We start from the raw sequence: 27,407 nt of genomic DNA, 5'->3' as shown, positions 1-27,407 counted from the left end.
CCCCCCCCCCCCCCGCCCCATACACGAATTTCGTGCACTGGGCTTCTAGTGTATATATAAAATTCCCTTTAGCTGTTCAGTCTGATTGAAACGATTAATGTTCCTTATTTGTAACTTATACATTTTTAGTAAAATTTATGGTATGTTGGATTTGTATTTTTATGATTATTATATGTACTTTATAATACTTTAATATCCTCCTTGTATAATATCCAGCTGGTGTATTTATGCTTATTTTAAAATCATAACAGTTTGCACTTGTAAATGGTTTTAGAGGTTTCTAATTATTATAGCTTTGCTTTTCTGATATAATTTGAATAATTTCTGTTTTAATCAATTAAGGCATTTTCTCTATGTAAAAATATTATTTATTATAATGATCCATTTTATAAAGTAGTTTCCAGAAATACGTTATGTTGAAAGGCAGTGCATTTATCGAGCATAAATTGTGGAGTGATTAAAATAATTTATTGATTTTCTAAAGGCTTCAATCCCAGGATTTCTTTAAATAGTAAACACTAGAGTACACTTTAAAATGTGTATACAATACTTTTTGATATTTAATCATAACTTTTCATGAATAAATTATAATATAAGGACCCCCGCACTGGGAATTTTTTATTTAGCTGGGGTTTTGAAACGAATAGAACACAGTTGAGTTCAACCTGGAGACAGTGTGCATTTAAAAGGGCATAAAAGGATGGTCCATTACCACATTAGAAATTGGATGGCAGCCCATCTCTAAGCCCTGTCTTCCCCCAGGAACTGTGGATGTTGTTAGCTCACTTCATGTCATTTGTCTTTGCTGCACAGGGACCTACACTGGTGTCTCTGCCTGAGGTTAGGGTGTATCCCGGTGCTCAGACTGATCTGAATGTGAGACAGTTTGGCTTTCCTTCTATGCGGGGCTTATTGTCTGTTCTCCAATATCTTGGGGGCAGCTTCCCCAGGTGGTCACCTCTGAGTTCCTTATATTTTAAGTTCTCTTTCCAGTTCCCAGGGAGTTTGCTTTGGTTTCTGTTACTGTGAACCCTCATTTACAATTTTGTATGAGAACTGTGTTCTGAATTCCAGTGACAACATGTTCTCTTGTAATTCAATCTTAAGCAAGCTAGAGACTATCTGTCTAGTATTCTTTCCTGTATTATGGTCTTTAAGAATTGGATGTTCCATGCAAAGATGGTTAGCCTCACTAATGAAATAAAAATTAAAATAATAAGAACCATTTTTCATCTTAGCATACTCGTAGATAGATAGCCTCTATAGTTTAGGCTAGTGAAATTGAGTGATTTATTAACAGTTGCCAGTGTACCAGTAGTATCATTAATAATCCAAAATTTACTTAGATTTGGAAAACTTACTTGTATATATATATTTATATGAGTCTTTGTTATTCTAGATCATTACAATATTTTTTTAAAAAAGTATGATATGGGTCTGACCTTCTGTACCTATATCTTCTCTAGCCTGTATACATGCTCAGTATTGCTCATGCCTGCTTAGAGGGTACTGCATTACTAGAATGAACTGAAATGTATGTTTGAGTTTATATATATATTGATTTCAGTAAGGAAGGGAGAGAGAGAAAGAGGTAGAAACATCAATGATGAGAGAGAATCATTGATGGGCTGCCTCCTGCAGGCCCCCTACCCAGGCATGTGCCCTGACCGGAAATCGTGGTCTCCTAATTCATAGGTCAGTGCTCAACCATTGAGACACACTGGCCAGACTGTATGTTTGACTCTTAATTTGGAGATTGCTGTGTACCCAAAGGATAGGGAGATCATTGTTTTTAACCAAAAAATACAATCTGTTTTCTGACTCAGAGTAAACAAGATTTTATTCATATCCAAAAAAGGTAGCTTCTGAAAATAACTATTATATTAACTGGTAATAGAGCTTCTATACAAGAAAATATGTAAAAAATAGACATCAGCAGCAGAAAGATCCATATTAACAGTCAACTTAGATGAAAGATGTTATAAATGAATTTCCAAGTCAATAATATACTTAAATGTTAAGGGTTATCATTTTAAAAATTAAATTCAAGTGTTTAATTTGAAATATTTTGGACTTAAGTCATCTAGATTTTTCAATTTCAAGTCATCAGAGGGTTAGAACTTCTTTGGTCATTTTTCATGCCTTAAATATTAAAATATCCACTGAAAACCAGAATTCTTAGAAAAATCCATCTAGATATTCAACATCAAAGTAGTTTCAATTGTTATCAACTTGGAGTAGCCAAAAACAAAAAAAAAGACACCACACACAAAAAAACAATACCCAAATCTTTTAGAAACTTCATAAGCTGCAAGTCAAGAATTGTCATGTATGTTTAGTATATAAAAAGACTTTATTTAAGAGTCTTTTAATTCAAACAAATAAACCTTTTAATAAAAAACGTATTTCCACTTGTGCCGAAATATTTTGCAAAGAAATGTCCCATTAAAGAAACTCAATATGTGAGGATTAATTTCTGTAAGATTAATTCTCAGTGGTGTTAGGACTCTGGAGAAAGTAGCTTAATGATCAACAATATGTAAATGTTTAAAATCATATTATTATTTCCTTTCCACTGATGGCATAGAACAGACTGAGCAGCTAGCTGTATCTTTTTAAAAAAATATATATTTTATTGATTTTTTACAGAGAGGAAGGGAGAGGGATAGTTAGAAACATCAGTGAGAGAGGAACATCGATTCAGCTGCCTCCTTCACACTCCCTACTGGAGTACATGCCCTTGACCAGAATCGAACCTGGGACCCTTCAGTCCACAGGCCAACGCTCTATCCACTGAGCCAAACCAGTTAGGGCTAGCTGTATCTTTTTGACAAATTGCTTAATCACTGTGAGCCCATTTCTCTTTTAGATGTACCTAAAAATCTAGTAAAAAGTTTTATGGATGTTCAAGATTTTATCTTTCCTCAGTTGAAACTGTATTTTATACACTATTCTCCTGAGCTATGAAAAGTGTTATAATTTATTTTTTTAAATTTATTGGGGTGACATTGGTTAATATCATATAGGTTTCAGGTGTGGGTTTCTATGTTACAAGATCTGTATATTGCACTGTGTGCCCACCACTCAAAGTCAAATCTTCTCCAGTCACCATATATTAGCTCCTCCTTATCCATCATTCCCTTCCCTCTGGAAATCACCACACTGATGTTTGTGTTCACGAGTTTCAGTTTTATCTCCCACATATGAGTGAAATCATATGGTTCTTAGCCTTTTCTGACTGACTCATTTCACTTAGCATAATATCCTCAAGGTCCATCCATGTTGTTGCAGATGGCAGTATTTCATCCTTTCTTATGGCTGAGTAGTATTCCATTGTGTATATGTAGCACATTTTCTTTATCCAGTTCTCTGTTGTAGGGCATTTTGGTTATTTTCATGTCTTGGCCACTGTGAATAATGCTGCAATGTACATAGGGGTGCATATATCTTTGTGAATACATGTTTTCGAGATTTTTTTAGGTATATACTCAGGAAAGGAATTGCTGGGTCATATGGTAGCTCTATTCTTAATTTTTTGAGGAATCGCCAGACTGTTTTCCATAGTGGTTGTACCAGTCTACATTCCCACCGGCAGTGAATGAGGGTTCCTTATTCTCCACAACCTCTCCAACCCTTGTTATTGCTTGTCTTGGTGCTAGTGGCCACTCTAACAGTTGTGAGGTGGTATCTCACTGTAAGTTTTGATTTGCATTTCCCTAATTGCTAGTGAGGTTGAGCATCTTTTCATACATCCTTGGCCATTTGTATGTCTTCTTGAGAGAGGTGTCTGTTCAGGTCCTCTGCCCGTTTATTTGATTGGATTGTTTGGTGTTGAATTTTATGAGTTGTCTATATATTTTGGAAATTAAATCTTTGTTGGAGCTACTGTTTGCAAATATCATTTCCCATCTGATTGGCTGCCTTTTTTGTTTTGTTTTCAGTTTCTTTTACTGTGCAGGAGCTTTTTAGTTTGATATAGTCCCATTTATTTATTTTTGCCTTCATTCCCATTGCCTTTGGAGTCAAGTTCATAAAATGTTCTCTGTGACTAAGGTCCATAAGTTTGGTACCTATTTTTTCTTCTATGTAACTTATTGTTTCGGGAATTATGTTTATCTTTGATCCACTTTGAATTAATTTTTGTACATGGGGACAAACTAATCCAGTTTCATTCTTTTGCATGTGGCTTTCCAGTTTTCCCAGCACCATTTATTGAAGAGACTATCTTTACTCCATTGTGTGTTTCTGCCTCCTTTGTTGAAAATTATCTGTTCGTATACATGTGATTTTATATTTGGGCTCTCTATTTTGTTCCACTGATCTGTGTGTCTGTTTCTCTGCCAATACCATGCTGTTTTGATTATTGTAGTTCTGTAGTATAATTTGAAGTAGTGTGATACCTCCAGCTTCATTTTTTTCCTCAGGATTGCTTTGGCTATTCTTGGGGTCTTTTGTGGTTCCATACAAATCTGATGATTTCTTGTTTTGTTTCTTTAAAAAATAACATTGGGATTTTGATGGGGATTGCATTAAATCTGTATATTGCTTTGGGTAATCTGGCCATTTTAACTATGTTGATTCTTCCAATCCACGAACATGGTATATTTTTCCATTTTGTTTTATCTTTTTCAATCTCTTTTAATAATGCTTTGTAATTTTCAGTATATAGGTCTTTCACATTCTTTGTTAAGTTTATTTTTAGATATATTATTGTAATCTATTTTTGAAATAAGCCTTTATGTATTGTTGACCTCTGTGTGTGTTTTTTAACTTAATTTTTATGTAGTGCTTACTATGTGTGATATACTGTTTTAAATACTTTACAAACTTTAATTCATTTAATCTTTATAGGAAACATATGAAGTATGAACTATAATTATCATCTTCATAGTAAAGATGAGGAACTAAGGCACAGATGTGTTAAGGAACTTGCCCAAGGTCCACAGCTGGTGAATGAAAGATCCAGAACCACGTAGTTTAGTTCCAGAGTCCATGCTCTGCCCACTGTGCATACAATCTCCCCAGGTAATAAAGGAAAAAACATCGAGCCAGATGATAGTCATAACTATGATAGTCAGTAATCCAACTATTTAAAAGAAAAAAAATCCCAAGGGCTCATACATTCAGATCCTGTGTTGTGTTTTCTCAGGAAATGACACTTAAAAGGTGATGCAACACCATGTAAAGTCTGGCCCTAAAATAAGGAAGAAAACTCTACTTTCAGCAACTGGTACTACTAATATTATGTAACAAATATTATATAACAGAATATTTTCAAAGAATCCATAGGAGTAGGGCTCATAATCTTAGTATATGATGGAATCAATATAATACCTTCTTATGCTCCCTCATGAATGATTCCTGGAATATACTAGGAATCTATGTGCATTCTACTTAAAGTACAAATAATTACAAATGATAGCTTAGAGGCTATATATTCATGTGCATATGGGCATTTTTTCCCAACTCATGTTTACTTTTGTGACAGCCTGTGTCTTTCACCTCTGGCTAACATTTAAAGTTTGTACTTTTTACCTATGAGTTTGTTTATTTTTTAAACATCTTAACTGAAGTATCATTTATATACCATACAATTCACCCATTGTATATTTGAGTGTAGTAAATTTACACAGTTGTGGAACTTTCATTACAATCAGCTTTTAGAACATTCCCAGGAGGGTCCTCATTGCCAGTTTGCATTCCCATCTGTGAGGATTTTATTACTTTCATTGTTATAAGATTAGTGTTTTCCCCTTATATATACATTCTCCCACTCCTGTTTTAGGTTGCTTTGTCTAGTTATTTTATCTAGTTATTATGGAGTTAGGTTTTATCCTTTATTTTGGTTTCTCTTAACCTTGAGTTATTATTTAATCAAGTGACCTTGTTATGAAGACTTTTAAGGGAATCAAATGACAGTTCTTAGTCCACAGGAATTTAACTGCTGTTTTTCCAGTCACTTCTTGGCTTCTTGCATCCTGATGCTGTTGTACATGGATTGGTGCTCCTGGTGAGGAGATGAGACCCATGTAGGAGAGTATGTGTTAAGGTCTCTTCTCAAGTAGAGAAATCTGGGACTGCAGCGTCCCTCCCTGTGTGCCTGCAGTTTGCTCTTGTTAGAAATCCAGTACATCAAAAGGCTCTGTGGGTAAGTGGAAGGAGTGAAGAAGGCACACCTGTGTATTTCTTTTCATCTTCTTTTTCTGTATAAAGAAGTATTACCCTCCCTTCTTTCCTCTAGAAAAAAGTGAGGAGACTAGAGAGGATTCAGTGTGTTGCTCTGGGGAGGATGGAATAATTGAAACAACTGAGCTGAGATATGTTGCATTAAAAAAATCTTAATATGCCCTGGCCAGTATGCTCAGATGTTAGAGTGTCAGCCTATGCACCAAAGGGTAACAAGTTCGATTCCTGGTCAAGGGTACGGTCAAGGGTGCGTACCTGGGTTGCTGTTTAGATCCCCGGCCTGGTTGGGGTGTATGTGGGCAGCAACCAATCAGTGTGTCTCTTTTGTATTGATGTCTCTCTCTCTGTCTCTCTGTCCCTCTTCCTCTCTCCCCCTTCTTCTCTCTAAAAAATCAATGGAAAAAATATCTCGAATGAGGATTAACAACAAGAACAAAAATCTTAACCTTAGTTTGCAGGGAGCAGAGAAAGAACTTGCTTAATCTTCATCCCATCTTCTCTATTTTTGTAAAGACCTTACTAGAACAAGATACAGTAGGTTCATTTCAGAAACTTGAAACATGAAACCATGATCCCAGAGAGTTATCTATCTGATTCAAGGGAACAGAACAGGAAACTTGAATATATTTGGGAGCTGTGAGGCTAAGACATAATAATACATTAGATATAAATTTAATACATGTAAAATTTCTATAGTGCTAAAATTTGAGTCGTGCAGAAAAATAAAAATTAAAAAAATAAATGAGATCAAAGAGCAAATGGGGGAAGAATCTATGCAGCTTACAGAATAGGGCAAATATCCTCAGGGAAATGGTTTCAGATTCAGAAAACAGTGATTTTAATTCTTGCCCTGCTGCAAGCCTGCCATAATCTCAAATAAATCTCTAACTAATCCGGGCCTCAGTTTCCTCAGGTGTAACATGAAAGACTCAGTTATATTGATTTATCCTAAAGGTCCTTTGTGATTTAAAATTTCATGTTCTACTAAGCACATGAAAAGATGTTTATCCTTAGGGAAATGCAAATTATAATCACAATAAGCTACACACCTATCACAAGGACTAAAATAAAAAGTAATGACAGTGCCAAATGCTGTTGAGGATGCACAGAAAAATGGACTGGATCAGCTGTACATGGCTAGTGGGAATGCAAAATTGTACCACTGTGCTGGGAAAAATTGGCAGTTTCTTACAAAACCAAACATGCAATTACTATACAGCTCAGCAGTTGCGTTCATGGATATTCATCCTAGAGAAATGGAAATATGTTCATACAAAAACCTGTACATAAATGTTTATAACACATTTCTTCATATTAGCCCCAAACTGCAACAACCCCAGTGTCTTTTAAACAAACTGTGAGGCATTCATATCATGGAGTACTACTCAGCAATAAAAAACGAGTAAAGCATGCAACAATGTGGATGAGTCTCCAGAGAATTATGCTGAGTGGGAAAACAAAAACCAATCTCAAACGTTTACTGACTGTCTAGCTCTGCTTATATAACATTCTTGAAATGACAAAATGATAGAAAGATAGTATAGATTAGTGGTTGCCTAGGATTAGGGACTGGATGAGAGGTGAAAGGAAACAGTAAGTGTGGCCATAAAAGGACAACAGGAGAGACCCTTGTGATGATGGAACTGTTCAGTAACTTGATGGTAGTGGATAGACAAATCTATCCATGTGATAGAAACTGCATAGCATAACCCTGGCCAGTGTCGCTCAGTTGGTTGGAGCATCGTTCTGTATACCAGGAGGCTTCAGGTTCTATTCCCTGTCAGGGCATATACCTAGTTTGCGGATTTGATCCCCGGTCGGGGCACTTATGGAAGGCAACCGATTGATGTTTCCCTCTCACATGGATCTCTCTCTCTCTCTCTCTCTCTCTCTCTCTCTCTCTCTCTCTCTCCCTCCCCTCCCTCCCTTCCTTCCTCCTTCCCTCCCCCTTTCATTTTTCTAACCCTCCCCCCCCAAAAAAAACCCCAAAACACAGAAAAAACCTGCATAGCATAAACACACAAACATACCCATGAACATAAGTAAAACTGCTGAAATCTGAGTAAGACGAATGGATTGTATCTATGTCAATATCCAGACTATGATATTGTACTATAGTTTTCTATGATGTTACTGTTGAGGAAATTGTATAAAGATTACATGAGGTCCCTCTAGATTATTTTTTACAACTACATGTAAATCCATAATGATCTCAAAATAAGAAACTTAATTAAAAAAATACAAAATAAACAGTGCATATTTCATTCACCCTTGCTTCAGGAGCATCCACTGTGTGGAACTGTGTTGAGTCCATAGTAGGTGCTCAATAAATATTTATTTACTGAATGAATGAATGGAGAGCGGGTAAGTAGAGAAGAGAGTGAGAGCACATGTATAAAATGGTTCTCTCATTTGGATCACAAAAGGAAGATCCAGTCATCAGTCACTACTTAAAGCTTAACTAAACTATTTGGGTAATTAAGCCTAGAACAGGGGTGGGCAAACTTTTTGACTCGAGGGCCACAGTGGGTTCTTAAACTGGACCGGAGGGCCGGAACAAAAGCATGGATGGAGTGTTTGTGTGAACTAATATAAATTCAAAGTAAACATCATTACATAAAAGGGTACGGTCTTTTTTTTTTTTTTTAGTTTTATTCATTTCAAACGGGCCGGATCCTGCCCGCGGGCCGTAGTTTGCCCACGGCTGGCCTAGAATAATAACCTTTATCCTACAAATTCTACCTGATCATATGATCATTGTTGCAGTTCCAGTCTCAGCTTGAATCTCCCATGATGATGTTTGGTGTTATGCTCTCTCACCCTCCCACCCCTTCTCCAATCTTCAAATCCTAGAAGAAGGATAAACTAAAATGCATTTATAATAGTTTCAAATGTACAGAGTCTCCATAGATGCCTTGAGAGTCTTGATTATAGGTCATGTAGTATAAATACTCCAATTTTGTTCTTTTTCAAATTTGCTTACTGTTTAGGGTTCTTTTCATTTTAAATGAAGTTTAGAGAGAACTTGCCAATTTCTATACAAAAGTTTCCTAGGATTTGATTGGGGATCATCCCATCTATATATCAGTTTGGGGAGCATTGAGATTGTAATGATACTGAGCCTTCTGAACTGTGAACGTGCCATTTCCATTTATTCAGATATCCTTTATATCTCTCAGCAGTGTTTGAACTTGACATTTACAGGTCTTGCAGGTCTTTCGGCAGATGTATCCCTAAGTATTTAATATTTTAAATGGTATATACTTAAAGTATTTTAAATTTTCACGTATTGTTAGCAGTAGAAATGCTGTTGCTTTTGTATATCATGTTACTTTCATTCACGTTGCATTGACTAGAACTCAATCACAGCTGCCTCTACTGTAAGTTTGGGGAATGATATTATCTAGCTGTCTTCCCAAAAAGAAAAGAAAATGAAATTGATAATTAACTAACTAGTAACAGCCCAAATACCGACTATATGATGAAAATGTTCAGGATTTAGAAGTTGTTTGAATTTACTTTCATCACAGTGTAATATATTTTTTATCACACAAAAATTGCTTTCAAGAGCATTTTTAAGTTTTAGCACCTTCATATGATGCAAATCACTGTGGAGGAATATGATTCACTAGTGAAACATCTATACTAATAAAAGGGTAATGTGCTAATTAGGGCGGACGTCTTCTGGACATCCATTTGGACGTCCATCTGGACAAAGCCACAGCAGCTGTGAGTCCCAGGGCTCAGGCCTTGCAGCTACCGTGGCAGACAGTGGCAGCAGCAGCAGCGGGGTGATGGGGGCGGCACCTTCCCCTGATCATCCCAGTCGCCTTCTGCAGAGGGAAGCCAGACTGCGGCTTAGGCCCATGGGGAGTGGGCCTAAGCTGTCAGTAGGACATCCCCTGAGGGCTCCCGGACTGTGAGAGGGGGCAGGCCAAGCTGAGGGACCCCCCTCCAGTGCACAAATTTTTGTGCACCAGGCCTCTAGTAATAAATATAACAATCAAGCATGTACAAGTATTTGCCATTTGATAAAGGTGACATTTCAAAATTACTGAGATGAACTTGGGTTTGTAATTCAATAAAAATCTTAGCAGCAATACATACATACTAACTCTGAGATACCTATTAGATTGGAGAGATGTCTGAACTAAAGGTAAAAATTGAGGAGTCGTTTATAGATGGTATTTAGTGCATGAGACTGAAATCTCCAAAACACAAGCTGGAGACCTGAGTCCTAGGTACACCTAAGATGAGTTTAGCAGATGAAGACGTAGTGAAGGAGACAGAAGAAGGAACCCATGAGTTAGGAGGAAAATAAGTGTGGGAAGTCAGGTGGAGAAAATCTTTCAAGGAGGGAGTGATCCTTGTGCCAACATATAAATCAAAGATTAAAACTGAGAATTGACTATTCACTTTAGCTATGTGGAGGTGACCTTGACAGCAGTTTCAGGGAGTTATGGATGCAAAAGGCTGATTTAAGGGGATTCAAGAGAAAACAGGAGGAAAAGAATTGGAGATAGCCTCTGTAGACAGCTTTCAGGGATTTTTCCTCTAAAGAAAGGCAGACAAACATAACTGGGAGAGGGCTGTGTGGTCAAGAGAGGATTTGATTTTTTTTGTTTTAAGATGAAAGAACTTACAAAATGTGTACTGCACAGTCCATTAAGTTGTCATATTATAATTATATTATTACTAGAGGCCCGGTGCTTGAAATTCGTGCACAGGTAAGGTCTCTAGGCCTGGCCAGGGATTAGGGCGATCAGAGCCTTCAGGCTGCCAGCTTGGGGCCTTCCTTCCCCGGCTGCTGGCTGCTGGCAGGGGCCTTCCTTCTCTCGGCTGCCGGCTGGGGCCTGTCTTTATTCCGTGCCGACCCCTGGTGGTCAGCACATGTCATAGCGAGCGCTCAAACTCCCAGTCGGTTGAACTCCTGAGGGGACAATTTGCATATTAGCCTTTTATTATATAGGATTATCGTTATTTTTAATCCTCGCCTGAGGATATATTTTTTGTTTTGTTTTTTAATTCATTTTGAAAGAGAGAGAAAAAAAGAAACATCAATTGGTTGCCTCCCGTATGCACCCGGACCGGGGATCCAACCTGCAACCTGGGTATGTGCCCTGACCAGGAATGGAACCCGCAACTGAGCCACCCAGCCAGGGCAGGTTGTTGTCTTATTGCTTGTGTTTTTTTCAGTGTAATAGAAAGCAGGGGTGTCAGCTGCAAGTGAGAACAGGGAAGGGGGGATGAATTAATCATCGAAGATGAATGGACTGGAGAGAATTATCATTGACAGACAACAGTAAAGACTCTCTTGCCTTGGCTCAGTTGGTTGGGGCGTCAAATAAAAGGTTGGGGTTTGATTACCAATCTACCTAGGTTGTGGGTTTGATCCCCAGTTGGGGAGTGTACAGGAGGCAACCCATCAATCTCTCTCAATCTCTCTCTCTCTCTCTCTTTTCCTGCCTCCCTCCCTCCCCTCACACCCCTTTCTTCTCTGCCTAAAAGTCAATAGAAACATATCATTGGGTGAGGATTTAAAAAAAAAAAAGCTCTCTTGAGGTTAGTGGTTATGAACTAAGAGTGAAATAGCCTAGTTTTTGTTTTTCTCCGCTTGTGTTCAACTTCATAGGTGCCGGCCCAGAGTAGGCATTATTGATTTATCTAAGGTTAGGTGACTTTGAGCAAGTCAGAGAAAGGCAAAGGAGTGAATTGAAGCTGGTTTGAGAGCAAAGTGAGTACATGGGGTGGTAAGGGACAGGGAAATAGTGGCAGGGTCAGCTCAGAGTGAAGAATTGTGAGGATTGGGGTATGAGAGGGAATGAAGAATGGAACCTTGGTTTGAGGTTGTGAATGGTTTTCAGTCATAACCAGACAAAAGCCAAGAGTGGAAGAGAAGAGATCAAGGAATTGTAAGGCCAAGCTAGTTAAAGGACATCTGTGTGGATACTGACTTGATGCTCAGAACCTGAAGGCCGTATCTATTATTTTCTTTGTTGCTGTGGGATGATCTGATAACAGCTTTAGTATTCCTACTTGGTGTGAGGTTCATGTCTCTTCTTTCAGTTTATGTTCTTAGTCCTTAGTGCTCTAATGATTTTCTTGGTGTTCTCTTTCATTTCTTCTATTGAATTTAAATTTTAGCTCTCAAATTTCTAATTTCCAAGAGTTCTGTCTTACTTCTGATTAACTTTCATAGCATCCCTTTCTAAAATAAATTTGGTTTTTGATGATCTGCGTGACTTGTGCTAATACATATAGTTCATGCATCAGAATATGGTTCTTTTTCTCCATTAAGATCATATCTGCACTTAGGTATTATATTTTTGCATATAATTTTTTCTAAATGAGGAAGTATATTGTGTTAGTAATTAACATTTCAGTATCTTTCCATTGTAGGTGTCAAAAAATAAAGATGGAAAAGAACAAAGTGAAACTGTATCACCATCCGAAGATGAAGCGTTCTCCTGGCCAGGTCCCAAAACAGTTATGTTGAAAAGAACATCTCAAGGCTTTGGTTTTACATTAAGGCATTTTATTGTTTATCCCCCAGAGTCTGCAATTCAATTTTCATATAAGGTAAGAGATGTAGTTAAAGTCACTTGAAACAAAAGCAAAGCTATTCTTGTCTCCTTTTTATCTTCTCATCCCCTTTCCTACCTCTTTTCTATCTTAGAAGTGTTATATTTTCATTTTTACTATATTCTTTCAGATATTTTTCTATCTTCTAGAACAGAAATTTTAATCTCTGAAAGGTTATACTGATTATTAATTCCAAATCTATTTTGCTAGGACTTCTAATTCCAAATTATTGTACTTTTTCTAATAGCTGTTTTTCTACTCTCTAGAAAGGTGGTGAGTTTTATGGGCAGAGAATGCAGAGGCAATACTTTGTTAAAATGTTCTGGCAGTTACAAAAAGTTATTGGGATTAGAATAATACATGACTTTCAGATATGTAATATAATGGCAAATCAGAATCTGAAAACATAGCTTCTTACAGGGTGAATTACATTCCCATGCTTCAGTGTAGAGTAGTAGCATGGTCTCATAAAGGGCAGCATGGGATAATTATAACACAGCTGACACGCTGGGTACTTGCTGTGTGTTCTTTATTATTCGTTATGAGCATTATCTCACTTCGTTATTAGCCTACATAACATCTGGAAACTGATCTGAGTCACATTATGAGTAAGTCGTGGACCTAGGATTTTAACTTGCCAACATGAATGCCTGATTCTTACTTACTATATAACAGTGTAAGGAAATAAGAAATTTAGAAAAGTTGTGAGACCTAGGCCAAGCCAATTAACTTCTTTTGGCTTCTCGACTTCCATTTTAATTTGAGGGAATGGAATTAGAAGATTAGGAAACCATTTCTAATTCAAAATTTCTATGACTCTTAGGCTGTTTTTTAAAACATAGTGTGAATAGTTTTTAAGGGTTATGAATAAGTGCTATTTTTGGAATTAAAATTTACCAGTTTGGGGTTCCTGAAATGTCTATAGAACTCCTGACCTGGGTTTTCTAAGAATCTACTGTATCCTAAAGTGTCTAGCTTAGTATTCCTTATCTGTTAGGCCACATGTGAGAGCCTAACACACAAGGAATAGAGTCCCTTCCTTTAATTACATATTAAGGCTGAGTCTGTTTTGTCTTTTGATTTTGTTTTGAAGAAGAGCTTTTTGGTCATGATGAACATATAGTTGATATCATTTCATAAGATAACTTTACCAAACACAGGTTAAAAGTGAGTCATCATCATTATTATTTCTATTATTGGAAAATACTTCTAGAAGTTTTAGTAGCACAGTATAATTGTTAACAGCATAGTCATTGAAGTCAGAAGAGCCTGGGTTTGAGTCCCATCTCTGCCCCTGTACTCTGTGATCTTGGGGAAGTCACCTAACAGGCAGTAACAGCACCTTTCTCACAGGTTGTAGTGTTGCTTACATGATATAATGTATGTAAAACACTTAGTCCTGGAATTGGTATATAGTAATTGCTCAGTAAACTAATTTTTAATGCTATTATTTACACAGATGTTCTTGCAACTAGGTTTGTCTTGTAAAGTTTACATGGGAAATATGTATTGAAATCTTTTCCTTTTTAATTAAGAAATTTTATCCATTCACTTCAAAGGAGTTTTTTAAAAAATTCCTATTGTATAGCTTTTAGAAAATGTGTAATTAATACAACATTATCTTTATTATGTTACTTAGCTGACAAGCTTACCAGTCTCAGAACAGAGCTTATAACCAGAAAAAATATATATACAGGGTGGGGCAAAAGTAGGTTTGCAGTTGTCTATATGGAAAATAATAAAATAATTAATAAATAATAATACAAGAATAAACTCTGTGTAGTACATACTCACAACTGTAAACCTACTTTTACCTCACCCTGTACATTTGGACAGCCAAATAAAGGTCAAAAGATAAATTATCAGTCCACTTTTTTTGTTTCTACAGTAGATTGTAGCTTTCATATGATAGCGTTTCAACAAATATTTGAATAAATGTATTTTTATACTAGTTTTGCAAAGTTGCTTTTCTGATTTCCCAGCTAGAGGTGGATACATAGCAGCAGGACAGCCTGGTAGCAATGAATAAAACCAAATCTCAAAATTGAATAGAAGAAATAAAATATATAGCATTTTGGAGCCACCCAGTTTATACAAAGACAGATCTGGCCCCTGTAATAGCCCCTAAAGGCACATTTTATTAGAGTATATAGCACAGTAAGTGGTGGCCAGCCTTGCCCTCTCTCCCTAGTTCTAGGTTCATCTATCCAGCTGCCTACTTTTGACACCTGCACTGTGGGAATCTCCACACTCATTGTCAAAAACTGAACTCCCGATGTCTTCCCTCCAGATTGGCTTCACCCATAGTCGTCCTGTCTCTGTTTATGAAGGCTCCAACCTTCTGGCAAAAGGCACTGTTATAATGAGATTGTAATGAGCACATTTTGGGGAGGGTAGTTTAAATTGGATTAAGCCTTGCTGTGATTTCACTAGAGTTTATAAATATGGTTTCATATATGGATGTATATGTTTTATTTTGTAGGATGAAGAAAATGGCAACAGAGGAGGTATGCTATAAAAGTTTAAATTTTTCTCTGAATGTTTTTCTACTCATTTCTTTCTGTCTTTAAGTAGTATTATATAAGATGATACAGTTTTTGGAATCCAAATATATAACAATTCTTAGATGTGAGAGTCAGAAATTAAATACTTTTCCTGTAGATTTCAAAGTTTTATGAATGATTGTATCATCATAATTTAAACAAGTAATGATTTTATTGTTAATTATCTATATTATAAAAGGCCTGTGGCCCTAACGCAGTAACGACCAAAGACCGGCGCAGGTGGGCGGGGCTGTGAGCATGGCGAGGCCGCGCGGGTGGGCAGGGTTGCACGAATTCGCGCTCTGGGCTTCTAGTATATTAGTATTTGGGGGAGGAATATATCATATGATTCTGAGGAAAGTAATTCTGAGATTGTTATTCAATTAGTAATCTTTAACTTAGTGGTTCTTTTAGGTAAGAAATACTGCGTGTTTTATCTACTAGATTTATTGACTCAAATATTGAAGAGCAGAGTATTTTGTTGGATTTAAATATTATATTTAATGAGCCTTAAAGGAGAATCAGGCTGGGGATAGGATTATTTCTTAATAACTCTCATTTTCTTTTATTTTTATATGAACTTTAATGTGTTAAAATTTATACACAATAAAATGCTTCATTTTAAAAACTTTATTTTAGACTTTAAAAAATGTTGACAGAATAGTACAGAGAGTTTTCATAGATAACTTCCTCTAATGTTAAAAATTTATATAACCATGGTATAATTAACAAAACTAAGAAATTGGTATTGGTATGATAAATTACAGACTTTATTTGGATTTTTGCCAGTTTTCTACTAGTGTCATTTTCTGTTCCAGGATTTCTGTGTTGCATTCACTTGTCATGTCCTCTTAGACTCCCCTGAGCCTCATCTTTCTGATATGTTATGCCCTTGATACTTTTGCAGAGTACTGGTCAGGTATTTTGTAGGATGTTCTTCAACTTGGGTTGTCTGATGTTTTCTCATCATTACTTTGAAGTTATACATTTTTAGCAAGGATACATTTGCATCTATTTTAAGTGTATAGTATTTTGATAATGCATAACTTATGAAATCACCATTCCTATCAAGATGGTGATATCAAAAAGAACTTTTCCATGTTTCCATAAAGTTGCCTTGGGCCCCTTTGCTGTCAGCACTCTGCTGGCCCTAGACAATCCTTAATCTGCATTGTTACTGTAGATTAGTTTGCCCCTTCTAGAATTTTTTTTATGTATAGAATAATACAATTGGTACTCTGTGCCTTTTACTTGGCATAATATTGTTGAGATTCACTTCATTCTATGTATAGGTACAAATAATATTATCTTTTATTGCTGAGTAGTTTTCCCTTGTGTGGATATACCACAAATTGTTGATCCACTCACCAGTTGATGAACCTTTGTAATACTGATATCAGATTTAAAATCTAGGAATGATTATGTTAAGGGTAAAATGAGAGGAAATCGTTTCTTTCAGCACTATCAAAAGTAATCTGAGGAAAAAAAAAGTAATCTGACAGTGTAGGACCATGTGGGACTCTTCATAGTTGTCACTATTGTGCAAGATGGGCCACTCCTGTGTTACCATATGTCATGCACCAGGGCTCAAGATGAGTTCCAAATGTTACTTGGCATGGATTAGAAGCGGGCATTAGTGGGAAAAGGGGAAATTTACACAGCCAGCATCAGCAAGAGAAAAGGGACATGGGTTTTCTATCGTCCTGCAGGATAATGTACTGATGCCTGGACAACCGTCTGGACACATAGCATCTAGAATTTCATGTCTGCCATGTGCTGGTCTTCATTGGGAGAAATATCCTTCTAATAAATGTAAAAGGACATAGTTATAAAACTTCACACAGATGCTGACATATATCTGACAGAGCTCACTGAAGTGAATGAATTTAGTTGTATGGCTTGACTGGAGAGAATAGACATAAACATGTGCAATGGAACACTAAAAGATCCAGGTTCAACACAAGATTTGGAGAAATCTGATAAAATGAGGCTGAAGGGGGTTACCTGCTGGAGAGTATAAGAGTTTAATACCGATTTTATTTATTTATACTTAATTTCATTCTAAAGAGGGTTTGTGTTTACATGCAGAAATATATGTATTATAGTAAGATGAAAATAAGTTCATGGTAAAAAGAATGAATCAAACAGATATTCGGGAGATTAGTACATGTTAATGTGTGCTGTGGATTCTACACTGTTACCAAAGATGGGCTCTATATTTGCTTTTGAGCTTTTCCAGTGGCAAAGAAAAAGAAAATATGATTAGGTAAGGATTCACATTGTCCAGAAGAAAATAACATTCTGTTTGCACTGAGGTCTGAGATAGATTTCTCCTATGGGCCCTCATAATGGGAAACAGTGAGTAATACAGTAGATGTATCCTCAATACTATTCCTTCATATGGCTGTTTCTTGTTGTGTTTTTTTTTTTTTTTAAACAGATCCTTCAATGTAAGCTGATTTCAAAACCCCAAGGTCCAGTTCAGTTTAAAGGGCTTCTCAACTAGAGACAGTTTTGCTCCTGAGGGGATACTTGACAACACCTGTAGACATTTTTGGTTGTCACAATTGGGGGAAGGTGCTATGCTGTTGGCATCTAGCAGGCCAGGGATGGTGCATGTCCTATAATGCACAGGACAGCACCCCACAACAAAGAACTATTTGACCCAAAATGTGAATAGTGCTGCTGTTGAGAAGCCCCGGATTACAGTGATGGACACCAAAACTGTGTGGTCCAACCGTACAGGTCTCCAAGAGTCTGGCTTGATCCAATGACAATATTCAGACCATTTAGAAGAACAGATACTCAAGACCACATCTTCAGTGATCTTTTAAGTTGTATCCCTTACAACTCAATTTCGATCTGAATTGAGTTACTGATATAGTTTGGGGTTAAATTACCTGGCATTGCCAGTTGTTGGTGAAGGAATAATCATGAGTAAGGAAAAGGCTACATTTTAAGAAATATATAGAGTCAATATAATAATAGAAGATAATTGAAATGTAATAAAAAGTTAACATCAGGGATATAATTGATGAAGGAGAAAATAATTATAGGCTAGGTTAACAAAAAATTAAAATCAATAATTTAAAAGACTAGTAGAGGAATTAAAATAAACACAACAAAATTAAGGCTTTAAAATAAAAGAAATACAAATTTAAGCATCTTACCTCCTGGCAAAGCAAAGGCTCGTCAAAAGTAAGATCCTTGTAAAGTACAGAACATCGTGCATTTTCTTTCTAAGGAGAATGTTTGAAAAGGCATAAGAGTACCTAAACAAGTTGTTTTGGGGACTTAGCTATATTAGGCATCCTAATATATGTTATTACCCAACTTAGTCATCACAATAATGCTGTGAGATGTGAGACATTATTCCCATTTTGTAGATGAGGAAACTGAGGCTGAAAAAGATTTAAAGACACTTACTTGTCCAAGACCACACGGCTAAGTGACAGAGCTTTGTATGCCCAGATCAGGTGTGTCTAACTTTGAAGTCCATCTTCCTTTTACTCTGCTATCTTACTTTGTTGACTTATTTTTTTTTTTTAAATATACATTTTATTGATTTTTTTACAGAGAGGAAGGAAGAGGGATAGAGAATTAGAAACATCAAAGAGAGAGAAACCTCAATCAGCTGCCTCCTGCACACCCCCTACTGGGGATGTGCCCACAACCAAGGTATATGCCCTTGACCGGAATCGAACCCGGGACCCTTCAGTCCGCAGGCCGATGCTCTATCCACTGAGCCAAACCAGTTAGGGCTTGTTGACTTATTTTTAAGTCTCCTTCATTTACTTAATTTTGTTTCAAAAATGTCTTTAAACATAGTTTGACTTATGTAGGGTCAACAATTAGTAAGAAAATATAGGATATGTTTAGAATGTTATGAAATTAACACTCTGCTTTATGAAAGTTAAAAACAAGGAAACTTGATCCATATTTGTGAATACCTAAGGACGAAGAAGTCACATAACAGTCAGGGATATCCCAAGTTTAGAGGCCCTGAACATCTAGCAACAACCATCACTTGTTCCTCAATTCGGAATATCTGGCTAGCACTGGGCCTGGGAAGGAAGTTTAATGGGATTAGGAATCACTAGTGCTCTGTCTGTCTTTGTCCTCCACGACCAGGTTTGCTCTTGTTATATCAGTTGGCAGTTGGGGGGTCAGAGAGTAGTGCACAGAGGCCTACCTAGTTTAAGTATAGTGTTCATAATACCATTCCAACAAAACTGACTAATCACCAGGACACACTCTATATGAAAAAAAACTTCTGACTTCTGAACAGTTCTTAATAAATCAGTTTTTAGAATGCAATCTATTGAGAGACAGACTGCATATAATTTATTATGTTAATTGAACTGAATTTTGATTTTATAATCTCACTTCCTTTTAAAAGTATTTTCAAGCATATTCAGATTATGAAATCCTTTTATGTGAATTTTGTTTTAATTAAACACAATTCCAGCATCCAGTGTAATGATCTGAGTTAAAGCTAGAACCTCTGGAGAGAAAGTAATTGCCAGAATTTTATTCAAACTCCTAAGAGCTCCTGTTGTAATGCCAGAATTCTGAAACAGTTCAAAGTTTTGTTTTGGTGTTCTTTCCTTTTGGCAATAGAGTGGAATCTCTTTGGCATTTAATTTTCTGATTATTTTCCTTACCCAGTTTCCCATTCTATTATGTATTTTATATCCTATATAACTTTACTGTGTTTTTTTAAAATTTATTTTTCTTTTTTGTTGGTTAGTTTTTTGTACTGTAATGAAAATAACATTTACAAGAAAAAGGCCATTAAGGTAGAAAAATGTTTTTGGTGATGATAGTTGCTTTTGGATAATTGCTATTTGTTGACATCCTGTTGTCCTTAACTGTTTGGAACAGATATTCATAAATAATCAAGATAGAAATAATTGAAAGGTTGTAATTACTATTATTTATCTTCTTCCATGAGTAAAAGTTTTCTCCAACTTAGTTGTAGGGATATTTCCAGTGTTCTAAAACAGCTATTTTCAACCTTTTTCATCTCATGGCACATACAAACTAATTACTAAAATTCTGCGGCACACCAAAAAATGTTATATTTTTTGCCGATCTGACAAAAAAATAGGTATAATTTTGATTCATTCATAGCAGATGGCTAGTGTTGTGTTGGCTCTTATTTTTTTATTTGACAATCTAAGAGCAAAGAGGTCATTGCCCCTGACTATAAATAGTCAGGTATTGCATGTTTTAAAATTCTTGCAGCACACCAGTTGAAAATCACTGTAATAAAATGTTCTGTCACGCATTAGTAGAAACAAAAAGTAACTGGGAATTCTATAAATTTTCTCAGTAGTAAAAATTTGTATTTTTTAATAATTGCATCCTATTCCTGACTAAAGAGCTCTGTAGCCTGTTAGAGTTTTCTAATAACCAAGGTTCTTTTAGTGGCAGGAAATAGAAACTCCCTCAGACCAGCTCAGGAAAGATCTGTTAATTCTAAAAACCAACAGGGCATCTCCAAATTCAAAGTCAAGTGTTACCTGAGACCCAGGAAACGACAGAATTTGAACCTGAAAAGCTACTAAATACAGAGTAACAACAAAATCTTGGCACTTATCTTTCAAAGACTCAAACTACAGTATTTACGGGATGATTAGAATGACTTTCACAGTTAATTTTGATTATGCATGATTTTCTCCTGAGTTGACTTCTGTATAAGGTACAACCCTTATTATATATCTCTTTTCCTTCCTCTCTCATTATAATACTTCTGAATTCCTGAGAGAGAAATCTAATTGACCCACTTCATTTTATAGCAGCTGTACAGGTCAAATGTTCTTCATTTTAATGAAGAGGAAATTCTGGTAAGCTGAGAAAATTTGGTATATTTTAAGCTGTTAATTTTCATTAACATTGAAAATCTATTCCCTCAAATTAATATAACATAAAATATGGACATAAAATTTTGTTGTAAGAAGCTTTTCTTATTGTGGGCCGGTTTAAGGCTATGGTGCAGTGGTACGGTGTCAGGAGCATGCTTCCTTCTAAAACGCAGTGGTACTAGCTGAGCTCCGAGGATCTCTTCCAATGTCTTTGGGAAGGATCATTAACTGAACCCCTTAGGATCCATTTTTAACTGTACTGATGGTTTAAACTGGTAATTAGGTAAATATTCTCATTAGTTGCACATTTTTATTTTTTTAGTATTTTTCAGTAGAACAACCACAGATGTCTAAAATAGTCTCAAACATATTTTAGGAAGTAGGACTGATGGTGGTTGTGTTCGTGGTGGTTGGTGGGAATGTAGGTAGTGGTGATAGCATGGTGGCAGCAGTGGCAGCTGTTTATATTATGTCAGACAGTTTTCTAAGACTTTTCATGGATTCACTCAATCCTCTCAACTTTCTGGGCTTAATATTATCACTTCCATTTTTTAGATGAGGAAACTGAGGCACAGAGTTTTTGCATAACTAGCGAGTGGCAGTGTTGGATTACAAAATCAGGCAGTCTGGTTCTAGAGTTTCCTGTCACTTTCTACCATGGCTTCTCAGAAAGTTATTTACTCTCACATAATCCATTCTTGAAAACATGTAAGAAAGAAGGTCTGTTCCTTTGAAAGATAAGGAGTATTAAAAGATCCCTAATTCAACTTTCAGATACAATTTGCTAACATAGTATTAGCATTTAATACTTGTTCTTTAATTTTCTTTTTCATCTTTGTAATTGAACATGTACCATTGGCTTAAGTGTATTGTGCTTAAGGATAAAGCATCATTACTTTATTATTTGTAATTGATTTCCATCTTTGATTCAGTTATATTTATTTTAAAATATATTTTTATTGATTTCAGAGAGGAGTGGAGAGGGAGAGAGAGATAGAACCATCAGTGATGAGAGAGAATCATTAATCGGCTGCCTCCTACACGTCCCACACTAGGGATCGAGCCTGCAACCCGGGCATATGTTCTGACTGGGAATCAAACCATGATCTCCTGGTTCATAAGTTGACGCTCAACCACTGAGCAACACTGGCTGGGCTCAGTTATATTTTTGATACCTAATTTTTTGGTGGTATTTTTCATTTATTTTTATGAAATGATAAAGGCACTCATAGGAATTTGCCAAAGATAAATGAAACATTTGTCTAGAAAAATATTTATACATAACATAATCCACATAATATAAAATTCACCATTTTATTTTTATTTATTTATTTATATATATATATAAAATTGATTTTTTTACAGAGAGGAAGGGAGAGGGATAGAGAGTTAGAAACATTGATGAGAGAGAACCATCAATCAGCTGCCTTGTGCACACCTCCTACTGGGGATGTGCCCGCAACCAAGGTACATGCCTTTGACCGGAATCAAACCTAGACCCTTCAGTCTACAGGCCAACGCTCTATCCACTGAGCCAAACCGGTTAGGGCTATTTTTATTTTTTAAATCTTTATTGTTGAAAGTATTACATATTTTCCCTTTTTCTCCCATTGATCCCTTCTAGCCCGCCCCCACAAATTCACCATTTTAAAGTGAACAGTTCAATGGCAGTTAGTACAAAATTAAAGGATATGTATGAAATGTGTGTCTACTACCTTTTCTACCAAAACATTTCACCACCCCAGAAGGAAACCCACATCCATTAAGCAGTCATTCACTGTTCTCTCCTCTCCTAAGTGTTTGGCAACCACCAGTCTATTTTCTGTTCCTATGGACATATCTAGTCTGGATATTACATATAAATGCAATCATACAATAATAACCTTTCTTTGTATGACTTCTTCTACTTAGTGTAATGTTTTTGAGGTTTCTGTGATTGTGCCATGTATCAGTACTTAATTTCATTTTGTGGCTCAATAATATTCCATTGCATGTATATACCACAATTTGCTTATCCATACATGTATTGATGGACATTTAGACTTTTCCAACTTTCTGTTGTGATTAGTGCTGCTGTGAACATGTGTAAACAAGTATTAGTTTGAGTTGCTGTTTTCAAATCTTTGGGGAGTACATCTAGGACTGGAATTGCTGCCTTACACAGTAATTCCATGTTTAACATTTTGAGGAACTGCCAAACTGTTTTCCACAGCAGCTGCACCATTTTTCATTCCCACCAGCGGTGCTTGAGGGTCCTGATTTTTCCACATGCTCACCAGTGCCTGTTATTTTTTGTTTTTGTATTACTGCCAACCTAGTGAATATGAAGTGGATCTTAGTATAGTTTTGCTTTTTGTTTCCTTAATAACTAATGATGTCGAGCATATCTTCATGTGGTGGTTGGCCATTTGTATATTTTCTTTGGAGATGTGTCTAGTTAAGTCCATTGCCCATTTTGTTTGTTTGTTTTGGTTTGTTAATCCTCACCCGAAGATTCCATTGATTTTTTTTTTTTTTAGAAAGAGTGGAAGGCTGAGGTTGGGAAGTGGGGGAGAGAGACAGAGAGGGAGAAAGAAAGAAACATCAACATGAGAGAGACACATCAATTGATTGCCTCCTGCACATGCCCCAACTAGGGCTGGGGATTGCACCTGCAACCAAGGTACTTGCCCTTGACTGTAATTGAACCTGGGACCCTTCAGTTCACGACCAATGCTCTAATCACTGAGCCAAACCAGCTAGGACCATTACACATTTTTAAAATTGTAAGTGTTCTTGATAGATGATTATCAGATTCACATATACTTTCTTTTATTCCATAGTTATATTTGGAAAAATTTTTTTGTTTACATTTAATATAATTAATTATATGTTTATTGTTTAAGCTCCTATTTTGAAATTTTTGTTTGTTTTATTTTGGCTTTCTTAAATTTCTTTTCTCTTTCTGGATTAAATGATATATTGCCATTTGTTTAGTGTTTTTTCTAAAAAATTAAAATAGCAACTTTATTAAAGTCTAATGTTAATTAACACTTTATTCTCCTCTGAAACAATGTAAGGATCTTGGAACATGTTACTAACTCTATTCTCCACCTACCTACATGTTACCTTTATGTTGTGTTTTAATTCAGTTTTTGTTTTTCCTAAAAGGTCTTTGTTTTACCCTCATTTTTGAAAGATATGTTTTTGCTGCTACAGAATTCTAGGTTGATACTTTCTTCCAGCATGTTGAAGAATATAATATTTCACTCTCTTTTGCCTTCTATTCTTGTTAGTAAGAAGTCATATTTTGATTTAATGGTTCTTTGAAGGCAAACTTGTAAATTATCTGCTGGTAAGATTTTCTTTATGTCTTTGGTGTTTGGCCATTTAGTAATATGACGAATTCTGGATGAGAGTTTATTTTTATTTTTCTTATTTGGGAATTATTTGAGCTTCTTGTGTCTTTGGATGGATGTCTATCACCTTCTAGAAAATTCTCGTCCAGAATCTATTCATATATTATTTGTCCCTCTGTATCCTAGTGCTCTCTTTAATTCTTCTGGGCTCACAAACTTATTTTATATATATACTAGAGGCCCGGTGCACAAAAATTTGTGCACTGGCGGGGGGGTATCCCTCAGCCCCACTTGTGCCCTCTCACAGTCTGGGACCCCTCGGGAGATAACGACCTGCTGGCTTAGGCCCACTCCTGGGTAGCAGAGGGCAGGCCCAATCCCTAGGTGCCTGCCCGGCAGCCCCTGGTCGGGCTCAGAGCAGGGCCAATTGGGGAGTTGGGGCGCTGCCCCCTGTCATGCACAGAGCAGGACAGATCAGGAGGTTGTGATGCCACCCTCAGTCACGCTCAGGGTAAGGCTGATTGGGGGGTTGGGGCGCCTCCCCCGTCACACTCAAGGCAGGGTCGATGGGGAGGTTGCGGCGTCACCCCCTGTCACGCACAGAGCAGGGCGGATCAGGGGGTTGTGGCGCCACCCCTGTCACATACAGAGCCGGCAGATCAGGGGGTTCGGGCGCTGCCCCCTGTCACACACAGAGCAGGGCTCATTGGGGGTTGGGGAGCTCCCCCCTATCACGCACAGAGCAGGGCGGATCAGGGGGTTGGGGCACTCCCCCTGTCACACTCAAGGCAGGGCCGATAGGGAGGTTGCGGCTCTACCCTGTCACACACAGAGCAGAGCCCATGAGGGGGTTAGGGCGCCACACTATGTCACACAAAGAGCAGGGCCCATCAGGGGGGTTGGGGTGCCGCACCTTGTCACACACAGAGCAGGGCCGATCAGGAGGTTGGGGAGCTCCCCCCTATCAGGCACAGAGCAGGGCCGATCAGGGGGTTGGAGCGCCTTCCCCTGTCACGAACAGAGCAGGGCGGATAGGGAGGTTGTGGCCCCGCCCCCTGTCACACACAGAGCCACAGGGCAATCAGGGGGTTTGGGCACTGCCCCCTGTCACGCTGCTCCAGGGGCCAGGAGGCTTCGCGGCTCCGCTGATTCCAGTGCTGGGAGGCCTTGCGGCTCCGCTGATCCCGGTGCTGGGAGGCATATTACCCTTTTACTATATAGGATAGAGGCCTGGTGCACAGGTGGGGGCCGGCTGGTTTGCCCTGAAGGGTATCCTGGATCAGGGTGGGGGTCCCGCTTGGGTGCCTGGCCAGCCTGGGTGAGGAGATGATGGCTGTTTGCAGCTGGTCACACCCCCTTCAGGGTGGGGGTCCCCACTGGGGTGCCTCGCCAGTCTAGGTGAGGGGCTGAGGGCCATTTTCAGGCTGGCGGGTGACTGAAGCTCCCAACCTCTCTTTTTTTCTTTTTTATTCTGCGATTTATTTACCTTCTGTGGTTGTCACTGGAGCTGAGAGCTGGCTTTAGCTCTGAGGCTCGGCTCCAGCTCTGAGACCTCGGCTGCTGAAAGCAGGTATCTGGGCTTTGTTTATCTTCTGTATTTGAAACTTTGTTGCGACTCCAGCTCTGAGATCCCGGCTGAATGAAAGCAGGTTTCTGGGTTTTGTTTAGCTTCTATATTTGCAACATAGTTTCTTAGAGTGCAAGCTCAGAGGCTGGCAGCGGCAGGCGGGGAACGTTGGCTTCTTCCGTCACAGGAGCAAGCAAGCCTCCTGTTCGCTTTAGTTGCCTGGCTGCTGGCCGCCATTTTTGTTGGCAGTTAATTTGCATATCTTGCTGATTAGCCAATGGGAAGGGTAGCGAAGTTACAGTTAATTACCATGTTTGTCTATTATTAGATAGGATTTTCTTACTCTATCCCCCATGGCTCCAAAATTCTCTATTTTTTGGACTACATTTTTGATAATTTCTTCCAATATATTTTGATAATTTTCTTCTTAGCTGTTTAAGTTTTAAATTTTTATTGTAAGAATTTTTTTTAGGGTACTGCACCAAACATGTTCAATCACTTCTTACACTTTGCGCTTTACTATTTTTAGCCTTATTTTTCAAATTTCTTCAAACATGGTAAGCAGAGTTATTTTATAATCAGTCTGGTAATTCCATTATCAGGAGTCTTCGTGGATTGTTTCTTTTTTCTGTTTTTTTTCTGCCTGTTCTAGCTTGGAGCAGGTTTTTTGGTTGTTGTTTTTTTGTTTTGTTTTTTTGTGTATATTTGACCATTTTATGATTGGTGACCTTCAGAAATTATTACTGGAAATTCTTTGAGATCTCGGATAAAAATGCTGTTCTTCAAGTTGATTGGTATTTTCTTTTATCCAGAGCCAGGCTATTGCTTGATTTGGCCTACATAACAATGTAAAGTTTGGCCTATAGCCATGTCTTAGAGATTGTTTTCTTCTTCCTCTCTCCCTTCCCTACTTTGTACAGCACTAAGGAAGTTCTGGGGGTAGGACCATTATTTCCAGTTACCTTACTCCTAAGTGTGGGGGGAGTCTCCTGATAGACTCCTAGCTGGACAGGACTGGGCCTTTTTCTTCTGCCTGCTGGATGTAGAAGCCCTTAAAATGAAAGCTCGTGTTCATTAGCCTGGACATATGTTACATTGTTGATATTAATAGTATTTTGGAGTGTAATTTTCTGGTAGCTAGGCATGTATGTGTATACACTATGGTTCAAATATAAATTAAGCATTTCTTTATACTAAATTTGCTAATACCTTGGTACTTCATTGGATGATTTGCCGCTCATGTATTTGTCTTGTTAAAATGCCTTTAAATAATTTATGAACATAGTTATAATAAAATCACCAAGTTATTTGTAGTTCGCTATTG

At 37.4% G+C, this 27,407-nt stretch overlaps 1 protein-coding gene across 3 annotated transcripts in view; it reads left to right on the top strand.

Annotated features, from left to right (window-relative positions):
* ARHGAP21 (Rho GTPase activating protein 21) overlaps window positions 1-27,407 on the top strand; it is a 98,772-nt gene that overhangs the window by 40,087 nt on the left and 31,278 nt on the right. The window contains exons 3-4 of one of the 3 annotated variants that reach the window (XM_023746367.1): window positions 12,586-12,765; window positions 15,251-15,275. In XM_023746367.1, coding sequence (XP_023602135.1) covers window positions 12,586-12,765; window positions 15,251-15,275 — 205 coding nt within the window. Of the gene's footprint in view, window positions 1-12,585; window positions 12,766-15,250; window positions 15,276-27,407 lie in introns of those variants that run through there. The other 2 variants (XM_023746369.1, XM_023746368.1) reach the window with 2 other exon arrangements.

The sequence above is a fragment of the Myotis lucifugus genome, unplaced genomic scaffold (genome assembly GCF_000147115.1).
Source record: "Myotis lucifugus unplaced genomic scaffold, Myoluc2.0 scaffold_662, whole genome shotgun sequence".
Classification (NCBI taxonomy): Eukaryota; Metazoa; Chordata; class Mammalia; order Chiroptera; family Vespertilionidae; genus Myotis; species Myotis lucifugus.
Note: the sequence above shows the minus strand (reverse complement) of the source record. Positions and strands in the feature narration are given on the sequence as shown.